Source organism: Hydra vulgaris, chromosome 03 (assembly GCF_038396675.1).
Source record: "Hydra vulgaris chromosome 03, alternate assembly HydraT2T_AEP".
Lineage (NCBI taxonomy): Eukaryota > Metazoa > Cnidaria > Hydrozoa > Anthoathecata > Hydridae > Hydra > Hydra vulgaris.
Window position 1 is genome coordinate 39,417,501 of NC_088922.1, and position 21,220 is coordinate 39,438,720.

Here is a 21,220-nt window from a genome sequence, read left to right on the forward strand (position 1 = left end):
ATCAACAATTATTAAAATATTTATATAGATTCATACAAAAATATTGGTGTGGATAATGTGCATGGGTACGTACTAAAACAATGTGCATCCAGTTTGTCAAAACCGTTAAGTATTCTGTTTAATAAATTGTTCAATAATTCTAAACTGCGTGATACTTTTAAAACTTCTAACTGCGATATTTAAGAAAGGTAGTTGATTGGTTGCAGAGAACTATAGAATCATATCTTAAGCCTCTATTTTATGTAAGGCTATGGAATACCTTATGATGGGCTGCATACATAACTTTTTAGATAAAAAGTTATTGATCCAGAATCAACATGAATTTTTGAAACATAAATCATGTGTCATCAATTTAGTAAAATCTATGGACTTGATCACATTATTTATTCCGATATTCATCTGTGGATATTATTTTTTTAGATTTTGCTAATGTCTTCAATTTGAAGACATTAGCAAAATGTCTTCGAATTGAAGACATTAGCAAATGTCTTCAATGTGTCACATCGGAAATTATTTTCAAAATGATCAGATTGCAGATTTTTTATATTTATGTAAACAACAAGTTCTTATGGTGATTTAAAATCAATTTGGGTGATTTATAGTTTATTTGGTTTATCGTTTTAATTAAGGGTTTAAGTGAGATCATCTCAAATAGTTCAAAAAAATTTTTAAATTGTAAACAATTTGACACAATTTTTATCATTACATTACAATAATATTTTGAAGTGGTTTAAAGACTGTTTAATCAACTTAAACATCAACAAATGCAAAGTTATGCACATCAGCAAATAGAATTCAATGTGCAATTACAGTATAAATAAAGTAGATGTGGTAGTGGTAGAGCGCTCCCCTCATAAACGCAAAATTCTGAGTTTGATCCTCACCACGTCCCTGGTAGTACCGCGCTCAACTTGTTCCTCTGCACAGCTGCCTTATTCGTCAAGGTTCGTCTTTCGGAGTTATAGAGTTGAGAGAGGGTTGTAACCACAAAAGTAGCCTCCTTGACTGTAGTGGCCTGCTCGGCCTTGGGGAGGTGAATAATAATAATAATAAAATAAAAAAAGATAGCACACAACTAGTCTTAGAATCATCAAATGAAGAAAGAGATTTGAGAATCATAATAAGATACGATTTGAAATGAAAAATACAAGTGTTAAACGTATTTAATAAAGCAAATGCCATAATTGGTCTAATAAAATAAATATTTAGCATAATTATCGCACAAATGATAGAAATTTATATAATGTATAAATCATATATGCGGCCACATTTAGAATATGTAAATGTAATAAGGTGTTTATATCTAACAGGAGATATAGCAATAACAAGAATCCTTTCATAATTCAAAGATTTATCTTACAAAGAACGTCTTGGAATTTAACGAGTTTGGATTTAAGATGGCAGCATGGATACCTAATCCAAATTTATAAAATTGTTCATGAGTATAAGAAATTTCAATGTTCAAATTTAATATCTCCAGTTATCTATAAACCTGAGATTCATAAACATAAGCAAGGGCATAAATTGAATACTGAACTTGTAATAAATTGTTCAGCAAGATTTAATTTCTTTACAAACAGAGCTGCCATATTGTGGAACAACTTAAAAACTAAAGATACCTATGCAATACTATTAAACTCATTTAATGGTATTTTATCGTCCAGATATGATTTCTGACAGCTACATTCACAGTTGTGTTGTTGCTAGACACATTCAGATTTAAATGCATGTTTGGTGTTTTGTGATTGTCCTCCTCAAGCATCCGCTTTAGTTGTATGGTTATATTTGTAGCAACAACTTCAATAACCTAGCAATAGGTTCTGCAGGGATGCATTATCTCTGTTTCAGCATTAATATATTATTATTACTATTATTATTATTATTATTATTATTATTATTACTATTATTATTTTTATTAATATTAACATTAAGATGAGCTATAACTTTAAATATTCAAAAAGTATAACTTCATTTTAATAATTGATTTATAAGAAAAATATTCATTAAAAGTTTAATAAATTTTTTAAACATCTATTTATAATAAAAATGTTTTCGTTTTTTTTTAAATAATAACATATTAACTCTAAAACTACAAATTTAAAAACAACAGTTACAATTAACAAACAAAGTTATAACTTTAATCAAAAGCTCAACAAAAAAAAGTGCAACAGCTTTTAAGCATGTCTGTAAGATTAATTATAAAGCGTGTATTAATTTTAAATAATCATGATGAATTCATGCACAAACTTGTTTGCCGCTATTGATGTTTTTCTATTCTAACTTATGACCAGTGCAGTCAGATCATTTTTTTGGCCTATAAGCCAAGATTTGATTATCAAGCTAACAGTTTACCTTAGGTTCCATATGCCTTAAGTTTGTGAAGCAGTCTATGATGAGGAACTTTATCAAAGCTTCAGGCAAGTCTGTGTAGATAGCATCAGCAGCAAAAACAAGATGTACAGCTTCTGTTAGAATGTCACATGCTTAAAGGAGACTTTATCAAAGCTTCAGGGTAGTCTGTGTAGATAACATCAGCAGCATAACCAAGATGTACAGCTTCTGTTAGAATGTCACATGCTTAAAGGAGGCTTGATAGACAACCTTTATCAAAAATAAAATCATGCTAAGAGTTGTGTATAAATCTTTTAGCAAATTAAAGTTTTCAAGATTTTACAAAGTACTGATGTTAACAATAATGGTGTAACATTTGATTTTTTCCACAGCGAAGGCACTACTCCGCTTGTAATTAAATGCTTGAATATTAGTGCCACTGGTAGTGTGATGTCACACACCTACTTAATTCACGTAAATCTATTGTAATTGTGTCTATGCCCATTTATTTATTTCCTACTAGACCTAGACCCTTAAGTCTCACTTCCACTTGATCAAAAATGATACCATTTTCACTAAAGCCACATACTTCATTTGTACAGTTGTCAAATGACAGGCATGTCACCTAGTGGTTTAATAGCAAAAAATGATTCAAAGTAATAATTTAATGTTGAACATATTGTTTGGTTATTTACTGTTACTTAGACCATCTTTTATTTTGAATGCTCATAAGAAATCGTTTACACATTGTTTACTGCAGATATGTGCATGTAATTTCTTTGGTTTAGACTTGGAGTCATTGATGAGGTATTCTTCCTAGTTTCATATAGGTATTTAAATTGCCTTAACAATATTTTTACTTGCAATCCTGTGTTGTTTTCTTAAAGACTGATGAGTTAATCTACCTGATGTTAAATATTTCTGCCATAGGACATTGTTCTGCTTGCTATAACCTTTGTTGTAAGCCTAAGTTTGTATTTTTTTGGAAAAAAAAGGTACTGATGTAGAGGGAATATGCTTGATTGCTTTAAAATATTTTGTCATTTATTGAAAAAACCATCAAACAGGACTTGCAAGTTGTATGGAGAAATGTGCCCTGAAATCACTTTGCAATTTGCTTTAATCCATACTAATCTTGTTTCATTTGTGCTAATTATATCATGCTTTTTATGGCAAGTGATCCAATCATTAAACTTTATTATTACCCATTATTCTATATGGATCACCTTCAGACATATGGATGATTCAATCAGGATTGTCTGTGATAATGAGATCAAGCATTTTTTTTGGTGTTAAATTTTGTTTGTAAAGTTAACATTTGAGTGAGAACAGTTTTGCTGAGACTAAAAATCAGTAGAGTGTTTGCCAAGTACATGTTGGACCATTATAGTAGCACCATTTGCAGTTGTTGACTGGTGTGACTTAAATCAAAATAAAGAAACAATTAAGGCTAACTAACAAGTCTCTTGCCTTTTTATTGTCTGTATTACTAGTGTTAAAATTTCATTATCCTAGTTGTGTCTCTATTACTTCTGTTAAAATTTCATTATCCTCTTCATGTGGTATCTAATACATAAGTATATGTTATCTAATTGGTAAATAATAAAAAGAAGAAATGATTCACCCTCGTATCAAATAACACTTCAAACTTGTTCTGTTCTAATATTTCATAAAACCATTAAAATTTTATATAAGCGTTTAAAATAGTTTTATTGTTTACAACGTGTTACTTTAATTTGCTTTGTTGACGAATTTTAAATTTGAAACTATATTATTTTTTTTTTGTTTTACTTATTTAATTTAATTTCATTTTACTGGTGGTTAAAAACCTCTTTTTCATTAACAATTGAAGTTTTTATTTTATTATTGTTTTAATAAAAATATTTAATCTAGTATTTTTATAATAATATAGAAATATATAATAATTGCAAAAATTGTATTTAACTGAGAACATTTTTTCTTTTAACTGTACTTTGGCAATTTTTTTTTTTTTTTTTTTTTTCTGGTAAGTTTTTTATCTTTTTATTTATTTTTTTGTAAGTTTTTGCTGCAAATGTAATAAATGTATGAATGATTTACAGGTAAATTTAAAATTTTCTATAATAGGAATCTTAAAAATGTATATGATTAGTAAAATCTTATTTTATATAACACTAGTAATTTTTTCATTAGTGTTTCATAAAACAATAGTCTTCTTAGTATTAATTATCAAGTTTAAATAATAATAATTAATTAATAGTAAAAAAATTTGCGCACAGGTGTTTATAAAGTTATTAATAACTAATTTTAGCAGTTTTTAAAATGAGCAGAAATAAAAAAATATTTTATATCTCATTAAAATTAGAGGTATAAATGTTACTTAAAATTTTTGTATGTAAGTAAGAGCATCTTCTCTTCCAACTGTAATACTTAATACTATTTTATTTTAGACAAATTAATATTAGCAGTTAACTTGAACGTTAATTATTTGCGAGTTTAAAAAATACATTGATTTTATTTAAAATTGTCATTTTAAAAAGAATAATACAAGTTCGTTAATTTTTAAGCATTAAAGTATTTTTGTGTGTTTAGTTTAAATCATGAAGAACTATTACTCAGATGAAAATTTAAACAAAGAAAAAAAATTAAAAAAAAAACATAAATTTATATGTATGTATATATATATATATATATATATATATATATATATATATATATATATATATATATATATATATATATATATATATATAAATATATATATATATATATATATATATATATATATATATATATATATATATATATATATATATACACACATATATATATAAGTATATATTTATATAAACATGTGTATCTATATACATATATATATATATATATATATATATATATATAAATATATATATATATATATATATATATATATGCTCTCCTATTCGGCGTTTATGTTTTTTTGTTCCTGACCTTGATGTTGATCTTGAGCAGCACTTCATTGCGAGTAAGGCTATTTGATAGTCGATGTATGTACTTTTCACTCTCTATAAAAGTTGTTTATTGGGACATTTTTTTTTTTACAAAAAAGCAACGTTTATGGGTACAAAAAATTTATGGGTACACAAAAAAATTTTCCAATAATGCTAATGTCTCCATAAGTATTAATTTTTTTGTAAAATCTGTCCTTGTAAGTCATACTATAGGTGTATATATATATATATATATATATATATATATATATATATATATATATATATATATATATACACATACACGTATATATTTATATAAACTTAAAAAATACACACACACACATTATCATCATCATCATCATCATTGCTTTAGCCTCCCCACATTATGCTGTTTTTTTATAATATAAATAATCTTGAGCATCTTCATTACTTAACTGAAGCTTGCATAGTATAAGAATGGGATTTTTTGTTGTGTCCTAAGGGTAGTACAGAGCATTTATCAATATTAAATTTCATTTCCCATTTTTGAGACCATACAACAAGAGTGTCAATATTGTTTTTTTATTCTTGCAGAGATTGAATATTTCAACAACAACTCTTTGTTTACAATTTTCTAGGAAGTTTTTTATCCAACATAATATTGATCCATTTATACCATAAGCTACTAGTTTAGAAATAAGAAATTTGTGTAGAACCTTGTCAAAGACTTTTTCAAAATTAAGGTAAATGTTATTAATTGAAATATTATCAATTGATAGTGTCAAATTATCAATTACAGTAATTGTAACCTGGGTGAAATCCATGTTGGTACAGACTTGATAAGTTGTTGTTAACTAGGTGTGTCATAATAGGTTTTGCATAGTTTTTTCAAAAAATTTTATTGAAGTAAAATTTATACTGATAGGTCTATAATTAATGCTTTTGATCTGTCTCCTTTTTTAAATATAAGCAAAATTGTTGTATTTTTCCAAATTTGAGGTATTGAACTAACTTCAAGGACTTTGTTAAAAATAGTGGATAAATGTTTAGACATTTGAAAGCTAGTTTTGTAAAAATATTATTGGATGTAATTTGTCAGGACCTGGTAATTAAAATAAGTTTAGATTTAAGAGATATGTTTCAATATTTTTTGGATTTAATAAATATTGTTTGAAAATAGATATTCATTTTTAAATGTTAGTGGAAATTCCATGTCAAATCAACAGGAACATGCCACCCATATTTCAGATTTTGGTAATTTTTTTTATGTTATAGAGTTTATGAAAATTAGGAAAATATGAAATTTGGAACCTCGGACTCCTTACAGTTCATGAGATATTCAGGATACAGTTTACCTATTTACACTCAGCATTTTTTTCAAAATTCTTTTTTGTCATTTAATAGCAATATTTTATGAAAAAATCATCCTGAAATATAGTACATAGACAATCTTACACATGGCAGATAAAAACTTTTGGGTATTTGAGCATATTTTGGGGTATTTTGATGGTCAAAATAGTGATGTCACGTTGGTAATTTTTGAGGCATTGTTACAACTTACAATACAACTTACATTGTTACAACTTACAATATAAGTATCAAACATCACTGTTAATAAAAAAATGCTTGGTTTAGAGGTACACATACGCATTAGTTCACCTATTTGTTGTGAAATCAGGTTCAAATCCTTTGACCATTTCTTATGTGCTTCTGCTTAGCACCTCTTTGCTCTATTACCTTTCTCTTTGTTCTTTATCGTTCTCCTTTTTCCCAAGACTGCACTCTTTTAGATACAATTTCTGATCAAATTGACTATGCTCTCTGTCTTTACCCATCTGCCAATATTGTTGTTATTGGTGACTTTAATGCTCATTTCACTGAATGGCTTGGCTCTAACGCCACTGATCCTGCTGGCACTAAAGCCTATAACTTCTGCATTTCTCAATCTCTTACTCAGATAGTTAACTTTGTGACTTGTTTTCCAGACAACCCTAATCATTTACCTTCACTCCTTGATTTTTGTCTGGTCTCTGATCATAGCTTGTGTTCAGTTTCTCCTTTTTCTCCCTTAGGTGGTTCTGACCATGCAATGATCTCTTTAAATCTTTCATCTCTTACTTCATTTTAGGACTCACCCTATCATTGCACTACTTATTACTACCCTAAAGCTGATTAGGACTCTTCATGATTTTCTTCGTGACTGTCCTTGGGCTGATGTCTTTTCCCTTTCAGCTGAAAAATGCGGCTCCTATGTAACTTCCTGGATTCAGGCAGGAATGGATGCTTTTATTCCTTCTTGTTGGTTCCAAGTCAAGCCTCACTCTACTCTATGGTTTTCACCCTCTTGTGCAGCTGCTATATCTAATCGTAATCATTTTCAACAACTTCAAAATCTTCAACAACGTTGTTAACAAAGGAAGGTCTAACATTTCATCTCTTATTCACGGGGCTGATCTTATTACATCTCCCAAGGATAAGGCTGAACTATTTGCAAAGAACTTCTCTTCTAATTTGACTCTCGAATTCTCTTCCTTTTATTCCAATATAACAGGTTAACCCATTGTTAGACATTCAAATCACTCCAGTTTCTGTTGCTAAAGTCAAACCTTGATTAAACTCTTCTAAGGCTTGTTGTCCAGACAACATTCCTGTCACAGTCTTACAAAATTGTTCTCCAGAACTCTCCTCAATTCTGCCTAAACTATTTAATTAGTGTTTGACTTAATTTTGTTTTCCTGCTTGCTGGAAAAGAGCATCTGTTATTCCAATTTTCAAAAATTCTGGTGAACATTCTTACCCCCCTAAATATTGTCTAATCAGTCTTCTTTCTGTTATTAGCAAGGTCTTTGTGTCTTTGATAAACAAGTTTCTCACATTCCATCTTGAGTAAAATAACTTTCTGTCAGACAATCAATATGGTTTTGGATCCTCTTGCTCTACGGCTGACTTGCTAACTGCTCATCCTTAAAGGCGAACACTTCTTTATTTCCAGTAACTTCTGGGGTACCTCAAGGTTTTGTCCTTGGCCCTGTTTTGTTTCTTATCTACATTAATGATCTTCCTGACAACCTTACATCTAAACTAGCTTTTTTTGCTGATGACTCAGCTTTATACTCCTGGTTTGACAAAAAATCTTCTCTTTTCAATTGCTTAGAACAGGCAGCCGATCTTGAATCTGATCTCACTTCTGTAACTGATTGAGGCTTACATTTAGTAAATGACCGGGATTGATATTTGACTGGGGCCGGGGCTGGGCTTGATAAATTATAGCCAGGGCTGGGGCTGGATTTGTGGCCGGGGCTGCATAAACAATTATACATACTAAAGTATATTTTTTAAATTCAAATTCATGTTATATTTTGTATATATATGCATATATAAACATCATTATGATCAACATAATCATCATTACCATCATGATCCTGATCACCATCATCATTATCATCATAATAATCATCATCATCATCATCACCATTGGCATCATCATGCTTTAGCTTTCCTCTTTTTATGCTGTTTCTCTAATATAAACAATCTAGAGCATTTTCTTTCTTTAACTAAACCTCATTTACGCAATATATTCATGCACTCTCTTCAAGTTTTCTTACTTCTACCACTACCATTTTCTCCTGAAGCTTCTACCTCTCTACATGCTGATACCTAAATCACTTTAATCTTCTCTAAAAAATGTTGTCCGATAAGACGCTTTTTTCTAATCTATCTAAGACTATGCCTCTTTTTCTTGTCATGTTAGAGTCACACCACACATTCATCTGATCATCTTCTATTTTGGCAAAGGCTACACCATATAAATAATGAAGTCTATATAAATATGAAAGGATATTGTTTGCCAGCATCTAAATAAATAGCAAAAATATATGTTGAAAGCTTTTATTCATTCTCTTTAATATTAAGTCAAGCCTCATTCTACTCCACATATTTTACCATCTTGAGCAGTTGCTTTATTAAACAGTAATCATTTTTTAAATCTTTTTTACTAGAGCATCTTTCTTATAAACAAATGTCCTTTTATTATTCCAAGAAGCCAATATAAAAAGGTCCTGTCTGATGTTAAGCTCTGTTATTCTAAGTTTACTAAATCTTGATTCTTATCTCAGATGTTAGGATCTAAAGATTTTTGATATGTTTTCAACAGTGTCATTAACTAAAGTAAGTCTAACATTTAATCTCTAATTCATGGGTCTGACTTTTTAGTTCCCCTAGAATAAGACAGAGTTTTTTGCAAAAAAATCTTACCCTAATTCAACTCTTGAATCTAATGGCCACACTCTTCCTGCTGTTAAACAGATAAACCCATTGTTAAGCAATAAGATCGCTATGGCTTCTAATGCTAAAGTTAATTCTCAATTGAACACTTCTACAGTTTTTGCTTCACACAAGATTTCCATCATAGTCTTAAAAAAGTGTTCTCCAGAATTCTCTTTAATTTTTGCAAAACTTTTAAAAAAGTGTTCTCCAGAATTCTCTTTAATTTTTGCTAAACTTTTAAAAAAGTGTTCTCCAGAATTCTCTTTAGTTTTTGCAAAACTTTTAAAAAAGTGTTCTCCAGAATTCTTTTTAATTTTTGCAAAACTTTTAAAAAAGTGTTCTCCAGAATTCTCTTTAATTTTTGCTAAACTTTTAAAAAAGTGTTCTCCAGAATTCTCTTTAGTTTTTGCAAAACTTTTAAAAAAGTGTTCTCCAGAATTCTCTTTAATTTTTGCAAAACTTTTAAAAAAGTGTTCTCCAGAATTCTCTTTAATTTTTGCAAAACTTTTAAAAAAGTGTTCTCCAGAATTCTCTTTAATTTTTGCAAAACTTTTAAAAAAGTGTTCTCCAGAATTCTCTTTAATTTTTGCAAAACTTTTAAAAAAGTGTTCTCCAGAATTCTCTTTAATTTTTGCAAAACTTTTAAAAAAGTGTTCTCCAGAATTCTCTTTAATTTTTGCAAAACTTTTAAAAAAGTGTTCTCCAGAATTCTCTTTAATTTTTGCAAAACTTTTAAAAAAAGTGTTCTCCAGAATTCTCTTTAATTTTTGCAAAACTTTTAAAAAAGTGTTCTCCAGAATTCTCTTTAATTTTTGCTAAACTTTTAAAAAAGTGTTCTCCATAATTCTCTTTAGTTTTTGCAAAACTTTTAAAAAAGTGTTCTCCAGAATTCTCTTTAATTTTTGCAAAACTTTTAAAAAAGTGTTCTCCAGAATTCTCTTTAATTTTTGCAAAACTTTTAAAAAAGTGTTCTCCAGAATTCTCTTTAATTTTTTAACTTTTAAAAAAGTGTTCTCCAGAATTCTCTTTAATTTTTTAACTTTTAAAAAAGTGTTCTCCAGAATTCTCTTTAATTTTTTAACTTTTAAAAAGTGCTAAATAATAATTTTTCAAAAAACTGGAACTACTTATTTAGCACTTTTTTCTTTATTTTTCAAACTAGAAAAGACTCTCCTCTATCCTATGATTAGTCTTCTATCCTATGATTAGACCTCTCCTTCTATCCTATGATTAGTCTTCACTCGGTTATTGGTTCCTTTATATAAAGTTTTTGAGAATGAATTATTTCTTTCTAACTGCGGTATTAAAGTTATTCTTGAAGGTCTACACTCCACTTTATTTTAACTTTAAGGGTATCACAAAGTTCTATCTTTGCTCCTGGAATATTCCTTATCTACAATAACAATCTTCATGAAAATTTTACATCTAAAGTACCTCTATAAGCTAAGGACTCAACTTTATACTCTTGTCTTGACAAAAAATCTTCTTTTTTTGATTGCTTAGAACAAGCAGCCGGTTTTTAATCTAATCTCTTTTCTGTAATAGTCTAAGGCTTCTAGTAGCTTGTGGATTTAAATTTTTTAAGGCAACAAAACTCATTTATTTACTGCAAAAATATATATTGATGAATAACAACCCTCTTACTCTCAGACAAAGTCTAAAAGCACATTGTAAATGTAGTTAGACCTGCTTTACCTGCCAAGCTTGAACCACTCTCCCATTGTTGTATGGTTGCATTTCTTTCTTTTTTCTACAAATACTATCATGGTCAATGTTCAAACAAGCTATCATCACTATTACGATAAACCAAAACTCTTACTTACTTGGTTTCTTATTTAACAAGTTGCATCCTTTTACTGTATCTGTCCCTTCATGCTATAAAAACTTTTATTAATTCAGTTTTTTCCTTGTACATCGAAAAAACCTTTTAACTCTTCCCCATCTTTGTGTTTTAATTTTTAATACATCCTGCAACTTTTAAAGTCTTCAGTTAACCATTTTCTAGTATTTTAACCTGTCCTCTATTTTTAAGTAACTCAGAACTTAATAGTGGTTGCTTGCAATCTTGTTGAAAGTAAATTAGAGTTTAAAAGTATATAAATTTATGCCAGTATGTAATAAATTGTAAATGTAAATATAAAATTATAATACAAAAAGTGTTATAAATTTTTTTCTAACCCCGGCAATCAATCCCTGCCAAATCTTATAATTTTGCCGGAGCCTGGACTGGGTTTGCAAAAAGTCTCATTTTTAGCCGGGGCCAGGGCCCCGCTCACTTACTACTCACAGTGGCTTGTAAATTTAAACTCCAACAAAACTCAGCTATTTACTGCAAACAACTATCGCAGTACTGTTGACATTTCTATATTGATGAATGGCAACCCTCTTACTGAGTCCTCTTCTTTATTTCTTCTTGGATTATCATTCACTACTGACCTTTCATGGAAACCATATATACAATTGATTGCTAAATTATCATCTGCTGAGGTTGCTTCTCTTTATCATGCTTGCCATTTTCTCTCTCCTGATTCCATTCTCTACCTTTATAAATTTCTTTTTCATCCCTGTATGGAATACTGTTGTCATATTTGGGCTGGTTCTTCTAATAATGCTCTTTCTCTTCTAGACAAGGTCCAAAAATGCATTGTAAACATAGTTGGACCCGCTCTATCTGCTAAGCTTGAGCCTCTTTCCGATTGTCGTAAAGTTGCATCTCTTACTCTTTTCTTTAAATACTATCATGGCTGCTGCTTAAAGGAGCTTTTATCTCTAGTTCCATCAACCAAAATTCATTCTCGTTTGACTTGTCATTCATCATAGTCTCCTTCTTTTACATAATCTGTCCCTGCATGCTCCAAAAACTTTTATCCGCGTAGCTTTTCCCCCCGCACTTCAATCCTTTGGAACTCCCATTTTCATGTTTTCCTGACTCATACGACCCTCAACTTTTTAAGTCTTCTGTCAACCGTTTTCTTGCTCTATAACTCTATTCTTTTTTTCTAGTAACTCCCAAGTTAATGGTGGTTGGTTGCATCCTTGTTGGGAGTGAATCAGAATAAAATAAAAAAAAGTAGTTATTTTTAAAGCCTTTTTGAGGACAATAATAAATTTATACTTTGTTTCTAATTTTTTTGTACCAGGGAAGGGCTCAAGGTCCAGGGGGGAGGGAAGGGTTCAATTAGGGGTGGATTACTTTACCCCCTTTTTTTTGTTAAACACATAAAGACAAGTGGCTAGGAGAATTTTTTTGAGTAGCCAAATTGTACTAATTACACATACAATAATGTACTAATTACACATACTCACATAAAGTTATATCTTAACTATATTTTAAAAAGTATTATACAAATATAAAAATATATAGTATTAGAAATTTTTTCTATAAATCTTTATTATTTTGTTCAATAATTTTTGCTAACTCAATTTCTGAAATTTTATAAAACGATAAATATGAAAAACAATAATTTTCATTCACTTGACTAGATTATTTATTTACTAGTTGAGAAGGAAACATCGTTATAGCAGAGCTAATCGAGATGAGTTCCCTTTGTATCAAGGTACTACTTACATGCTGAGTAGATGGAGCCAGGACTTGAACTTGCAATCCTCTGCTATGGCCATTTGTTGTAGATGGCGGATCAATTGTACATAAAATATAATTTGACGGAACTCAACACATATCTTCCGTTCAGGCCAAGAAAAACATGGGACCATGTGTATGCATACATTGAATTTTATAATCTTCTCTTTAGCCTTTTTTGTTTATAATTGTACATTTGGAAATTGTACATTTATTATTTGGTATAGAATGGTGAAAGCATCTTGTTCCTGGCAAGGTTCTTCCTTTCTTCTTGGTTGTAATTATTATTGAACTTTGTTTATTTCTGTTTCATAAATCATAATGAATTGAATGTTTTTTATATTGGTTACACAAAATTCAAACATCTTTTCTTCATCTAAAATCTGCCCAGCCACTGTCCTTTTTAAACTGGCTTATGCAATTATTTCTTTTACTGTGCTCCCAATGCCATCACTAGCAGATTTACCATGGCTTGTATCAAAAAAAAACCATCCAGCATCAATATCAAAATCTTCTTTGTGGTGGCAAAGATTAATAAAGTTTTTGAAGTTTTTATATTGCGCTGCGCATCCATCAGTGAAAATAAGCTGTTATATTTTTATATACAAAGTATACACCATGCTCAACATCATCAGAAAGGAAGCAAAGTAGCTTAGATATCAATTTACCAATTGATTTATAGTTTATAATAATTGGATGAAATTTTGGTTTATTCCAGTGGTAACTTTACACCTCATCCTGAACAATAAATTGAAAGTTCTCTGCAAATTATTATATTATACATTCAATGTGATTTAACAACTCTTTATAGTCTTTGAGGTACTTGGTTTGACTTATATATTATATGTAGCTATAACTGAATGAGATTTAAGTTTATTTTGTTTTGTTAAGGTCAACCACATCTTCAATATTGATTTTTTGATTGATCAGTGTAGTTCTATCTGTACATTACCATTGATTAATTATCATTTCTTTATCACTGTTGTCAAACTTTACTGTTTTTTAAGGCAGTAATAACATAACGGACATCGTTATGTCCTGGTATGTTCCGCACACAATGTAACATGCATTCTGCATTATCCCTATTGCAAACAATCATTCCTACTAAATCTCTATAGTATTTCTCAGTTTTAAGAGCAACAGATTAACAAATTAAGAGCTAACAAATTAACATTCTGATGATAGGTATAGACATAAACACTGTGCATGCCAGACGTGTTTTTGGTTACACATTATCTTGGGCAAAGGCTGCAAAACTTTAAAAATCTAATGCTTAAATTAGAGTGTTTGGATTTAAATGTTACATAAAGTTCTTTTAAATTATTCAATATTAGTCTTTTTGCATTTGTTGCCTGTACTCTTTACTGACAAAAAAAATTTTTTTTTTTTCATGGGAAAGCGACTTTCCTTTTTTTGTTGATATGTAATACAAAATCCCATGTTTTTTTAGCTTTTCTAGTTTTTGTTAAAGGTAAATAGATACATTAAAAATTCTGCAGATTTTGGGAGTGACTATGATTGTAGATTTAGTGTTATAATTTGTATTTTGGTGGAGTATGATGTCACATTTTTTAGTTTATCTTTTTCATATTCATTTGAAAAAGTTAGTGGTGTACAAAATGGTGTCAATCTAATTATAGGATCAATATTATAAGCCTCAAAAAGTCTTTAAAAATAACTTCTTTTTTTTTTTATACTGATTCACTCTCAACAAGGCTGCAAGCAACCACTATTAAGTTGGGAGTTACTAGAAAAAAAGAATAGAGTTATAGAGCAAAGAAGCGGTTGACAGAAGACTTAAAAAGTTGAAGGTTGTATGAGTCAGGAAAACATGAAGATGGGAGAGAGTTGAAGTGCTTCAGTTATTTTATCAAATTTTCTTCTGGCAGCTGATAGCCATTGGTATTTTGGCACTGATTTAAGTTTAACAGGTGACACACCTTTAGGTTCAAAACTTTCATTGAGATATGTATCTTGTTCATGTTCAAACTCAATTCTACTATAGGATTGATCATTTGATTCTAATTCTTTATTTATACTCCATCCCCTTTTGTAACAACTACTGCCTAATTTCCACATAAGTACAGCAGTAATATCTTGTGCTATAAGAGTTATTGCCATTGATAGTGATTTCACATCGCTGTTTTTTTTTTTCGTTTGAAAAAGTATTAACAAAATAACTATTGAATATTTTAGCTTTATCTAAATTAGAAGTTGCAATGTTGTTGTAGTGAATTTTTAGGAATGTCTCTATGCTTTTTTTTTTTTGATTTGACACATGGGCATTTCCATTTCTGTGAGTGATTTTTTTATTTTTCTTTCTTTTTACAATTAGAAGCTGTGACTTATTGCAATATGCATACTATTATGATATTTTTAAAGAACTAATCCAACCAAAATTTGTTTTTATTATTTTAGGCTATTTAAATGTATACATTTCTATCATTTTTTTCTTTTGTATGTTAACGCCAATAGTTCGAAGAATATACACTAATTTTCTAAGCACTATATACTAGCTAGAAATATTCTAAATGCTATCCTCCGGCTAGAAATATTTGATGCCTGCTATTTCTCATTGAAGATATATTAAATATGAGTTGTTGAGATATAATATTTCACTTGAAATACTTGAAAGCAATTTACTTTTATAAAAATAACATGAAATCTACAAGTTAGCAACACTCATGTGTGACATCCGTGTGTGACCATACATGAACTGCAAGGGGTATTAAAGAAATCATGATTATAAATTAAGGTTCTTAAAGAAAAAATTCAAAACATGTATCAAACAACTTTTATTATTAGATTTGGTTTTTACTTTCCAATTGATAATTATTTTTTTTTTTTTTTTTTAATCCATTTATTTACCTACAAAATTGAAATAATTACAAATTGATTTATAATTTCACAAAATTAGGTTCGGTGTCACTCATATAGTTAAAAACAAGTCATTGGAGTGACACCTAATAAATAAACAAGTAAAGCAAAAAAAAGTAGTATAGATAGCGACCAAAATAAAATAAAATTAAATAAAAAGAAGAAAAAAGTATTTAAAAAAGCAAGACAAATAACACAAAAAAGGACATTTTTTAAACTGACATGATAGATAACGAATGAATAAGATTACACAATCTTTGACGATCAGAAAGATGATAAAAATAATGAAGAAAAAAAAAAAAAAAGGATATTTTTAAATATTATGATGAGACAAAAAATAAGAAATAATTTTAATAATAGCAACAAACATAAAAAGTAACAATAATAAAAATAATTAGCAACAACGCCACAAAAAAAATCCATGTCAACATAAACAATATACAAGTGTACACATCCATATAAACAATGCACAAAATTACACAACAGTATAAACAAAACATAGAAATACACGACAATATAAAAAATACACAAAAACACATAACGTTATAAACAATGCACAAAAATACCCAACAGTAAATAATCCATACAACATAAATTAATAAAACTTAAAAAATGTTATTTTTGTATCTTTTAATAACTTAAAGTTTTTTATTTTTGAATTTATCATGATTATTTTTATTCTTTTAACTTTGTATTTAGTTCTTCTGTTTATTTAATTTTTTTTTTTCAATTTTTAATCTTTAATATTTTAATTTTTTTCACTTTATTTCTTTTATTTTGTTTTTCAAATCTTTTAAACAACTTTTTATTTTTATTTTGCTCTTTTATCTATTTTTCACCTTTTCATCGTTAAAAAAATCCTCCATTTGCAATGTCATTGCAAAGTCAATTATTTGATAATTAAAAACAACTAATATATGATCATTTATTTAATCTTTCTTTAATAAGATAGAAGTAAAATCCTCTTGTGTTTTTGAGCTCAGCCTCATGTATCTTGGCAATAATGTCACTCACTTGATACCAATGGATATTTAGTATTATTATGTGCTTGAAATAATTGCAAGCATTTTGTTAACTGTTGACACAAACAGAATCACATGTGTGTGTGCGTGTGTGTAGGTGTTTATATTTATACATAATATATTTATTTATAAATTATGATGTTAAAATTGTTATCATCATTATCATCATCATCAACATCAACATCATCATTATCATTATCATTACTATCTTCATTATCCTCATCAATGTTGCTTAACTGTATTCTCATCAAACTGTTCAACTGTTTATGTTTAATAGATGTGAACATACCAGGTGAAAATGGGGCTACTCCATTACACTATGCATCTCGTTACACAGAGAGAAAAAATGAAGAAGTTAACATTGAAATCAAGCAACAAATGACAACCTATCAGAAATTTAGTTTACATAAAGGATTGAAACATTTTGATATATTTTTTGGGGACAAAACAAAAAACCTTGCAAAAAAGCAAAGTAAAGAAATTGTACGAAAGAAAAAAGTTTCACTTGATAGTTCTCATAAAGGATCCAGCACTATGTATACTAATCAAGTTACTGATAATACGAATAGTATAAAATCTAAATCGCCATACAATAAAAGAAATAACATTTTTTCTAAACCCAAAACAAGTTTTTTATATCATTATGAACATAATCAAAATGAAGATAAAAAAAAAAGTGCAGTTGTCATTGTAGGTACTTTAAATCAAGAAGAGATAGCTGAAATGAAAACTATAGATGCACTTATATTACCAACTGTAAAAAATGTAACTTCTTTATCTAAAATTAACTTAAGTAAAAACAATAGTGCTGGTTCAATAAGTGCAACAACCAATCTCAGTGATCATTTTAAAGAAAAGTTTAATAAAAAGAATAAAAAACTGTTTAAATGGAAAAAAAGTAATGATAGTAAACAAAAGGACTCTATTTTGATGTTTTTGTTGGAGCAAAAGGTAAATGTTAATGCTAAAGATATCAATGGTTCCACTCCTCTCCATTATGCTGCTACAAGAGGAAACCTGTTTGCAACGGATTTGCTACTTAAGCAAAAGAACATTCATATTGAGGTAAATTATATAAATAATTTTTTATCAAATATAAAATTTTGTATTGTTTTTCTTTGGCTATCTAATCTTTCTATTTTTCTGGAATATTTAATATTTTTATTTAAACAATTTTCAAAATATTTTATATTTGATATTGTCAACCATAAAACCAAGAGTAAAATATTGAAGTTTAGCTGTTTTATGTCAATCAGGTCTGTAAATTACGTTTTAATGCTTTTAATAACATACTGTAATGTCTTTTTAAATTCAAATTATTTTTCAAATAATAAAAATTGAAGTTAACAATTTTTAGAATTAATCTATTTAAATGATTAAAAGTATTCAAATCAACTTACAAGCACAATTTCATTTTTCTAAGATATTGAATCACTTTAATTTAATTTCATCTTCAATGATACAAATATGTGATATTTTTAAAATCTGGTTGTAGATGGATGTGTGATATTTAAAGAAATAAAACTTAAGGTTGAGAATAGTTTACGCAGAAAGAGATTAATGTTAATGAGATGATTAACTTTACTTTTACTACTTTATTTAAAATAAAATGGTAACAAATGGTAAATGGTAACAAGTAAAAGTAAAACTGAGCCTTGATAGGTTGCGGTTAAGGTTGATATTTGCAATTGTAACTTAACATGGTAGTGAAATTGTGTTGAAAAATGTATATAAAATATGGTGTGAGTTTTTTAAAAATAAAAACATCTTCAAATTTAAAATAATAAAATACTTAGTTTTCTTAATTATGCTATAATAAAAGTGTATTTTTTTAATTAATTACTGCTAGGCTGTTGACCAATCGAAAATGACACCATTGCATTGTGCTTCAGTTGCTGGTTCATTTGAAGTATGTGAAATGTTGTTGAAGCACGAAGCTTCAATTTTGTGTCAGGATAAAGAAAATATGACACCTTTGCATTGGGCTGCTATGGAGGGACATTTAGGTAAGAATATAATGAAGATTGTTCAGTTGATTTTACATTTTTTTTTCTTTTCATTCTCAGATTTTAGTTTTATTTCTTATTCTATATGATATTCACTTTTAAGTTTGTATAATATAGGATTAATATTTATATTGTGTTTTAAAATAGAAGTGATGGGCTTGAAATTCAAAACTTAGATCAACAGATTTGGTATTTTAAAATTTAAACAAAAAAAATAAATAATAATTTTTTGACATATATTTTAAATAGTAAAATTAATAGTCCTTTCAGTATTTTCCTTGTTTATAGAGTTTGACAGACTTAAAACAGAACACATATGGAGGCTAGGAGCAAATTTTTTGAACCATTATAGTATTTATAGAAAAGAAGCATTATGACAATACGATAATGTTTGGAGGTTGGCTTCAAGAGTAAGTCCAACTATGTTTACAATGTGTTTTTGCACCTTGTTTAAAAAAGAAAAGGCATCATTGGAAGATCTGCCAAAGATATGGGAACAGTTTTCCATACAAGGACGAATTTGTGATTTATAGAGATAAAGAATAGAATCCGGAGTAAGAAAGTAGCAAGCATAATAAAGAGATGCAATCTTAGCAGGTGCTAATTTTGCAATCGATTAGATATATGGTTTCCAAGACAGATTGAAAGTAAGAGTTAATTGTAAAAGATGAAGGGTAGATGGCTCATCAAGTTCATTACTGTTCAAAAATAAGGCTGATCTAGATTGTTGTAATTAGCTGAAAAAAATTAATTCAATATCTAATTTTTAAAAAAAATAAACACTCATGGTATTGGGGTTATGCATCCTAATTTTTATTTAGTATTAAATAAATGGTTTGTTTTTTTGACTTTACTTTTTTTTTTGACAAAACATTTTTATTAATACCAACAAGTTATTATTACAAACAAACAAGATGACAAAAGAAAAATCTTTAAATAATAAAAGAAGCAATTTAATAATAACATATTTGCATTATAGTTAATTTATTAAAAAATATTTTTATTGAGCATAAATAAATTCAATAGAATATGATTTTTTTAATTTTTAATTTATTTAATTTTTTGATTTTTATTTACATGGTAGATATTGTTCAATTATTTTTCAATCATGCTGAGAATCAAGGTGGTTATTGTTTGGTTGCCAAGTTATTTCTTGCATCTAATCGAAATGAACAAACTGCTCTTCATCTCGCAGTTGAGAACAATCACATAGATATAGTCAAATTATGTATCGATAAAGGTTCTAATGTAAACTTAGTACAAGCAACCATGAATTCTCCTCTTCATCTTGCTTGTACCTCAGGGCTTTTAGAAATTGCAAAGCTTCTTGTTGAAAGTGGTGCTAACATTGAATCAAAGAACTCTCTGCAGGAAACACCATTGCACAAAGCTACATTATTTAATCACATTGAAATTATTGAGTTCTTGTTAGTGAGGTAGACTTTTTGTGATATATATAAATATATATACATACATATATATATATACATACATATATATATATATATATATATATATATATATATATATATATATATATATATATATATTATATATATATATAAATATATATCCATAGGAATGGACACCCCTTCAAAATATATGAAAACTTCACTTTGGTATGTTTTTTAAAAGAAAATAACCATATTTATGCGGTTTTCTATATTGATTATTATTTTTTGATGTGTTTAGATTTAAAAAAACTAAAATTTTGATCAAAATTCGCAATTTTAATATAAAAATATAACAATTTAACGACAAAGTGGCAAACTATGGTAAATTTACGTTTTACAGCTTACAAAACATGTTATTAAAAAAATGGCTTATAAAAAAAAATGTAATATTTTGTTAGATATCCATTATTTTTTATTACTGCAGCAATCCTACAAGGCATTGAGTCCACTAAATTGCCCAAATCTTCAGCACTGATCACAAAACCAGGACTTGATTATGGCCGCAATTAATTGTCGCTTGTTCCCAGGTTTTTCTTTCCTTACAAGTTTTTTCAGTCAAGACCACAGGTTTTCTATCGGAATCAGGTCCGGACTGTTTCCAGGCCACTTCAAGACATTTATCTTTTTGGCTTTAAACCAATTTTTGACAGTTTTTGCAGTGTGGCATGTAGCACTGTCCTGCTGGAGCACACAGGTTTCTGTTTGCTAAACAAATCATCAATCGATGGGAGTAATTTGGCTTCTAATATGTTTT

At 28.3% G+C, this 21,220-nt stretch overlaps 1 protein-coding gene across 8 annotated transcripts in view; it reads left to right on the plus strand.

The window, feature by feature from the left end:
- The window catches only part of LOC100206624 (transient receptor potential cation channel subfamily A member 1), a 99,108-nt gene that overhangs the window by 12,767 nt on the left and 65,121 nt on the right, over positions 1–21,220 (plus strand). For all 8 annotated transcript variants that reach the window (XR_010637561.1, XR_010637562.1, XR_010637559.1 and 5 more), the window contains exons 4-6: positions 17,284–18,071; positions 18,856–19,012; positions 20,097–20,448. Coding sequence is in view for 4 of the 8 variants with exons in the window: in XM_065793169.1 (XP_065649241.1) it covers positions 17,284–18,071; positions 18,856–19,012; positions 20,097–20,448 (1,297 nt within the window). In the remaining 4 variants the exon portion in view is untranslated. The remainder of the gene's footprint in view (positions 1–17,283; positions 18,072–18,855; positions 19,013–20,096; positions 20,449–21,220) is intronic.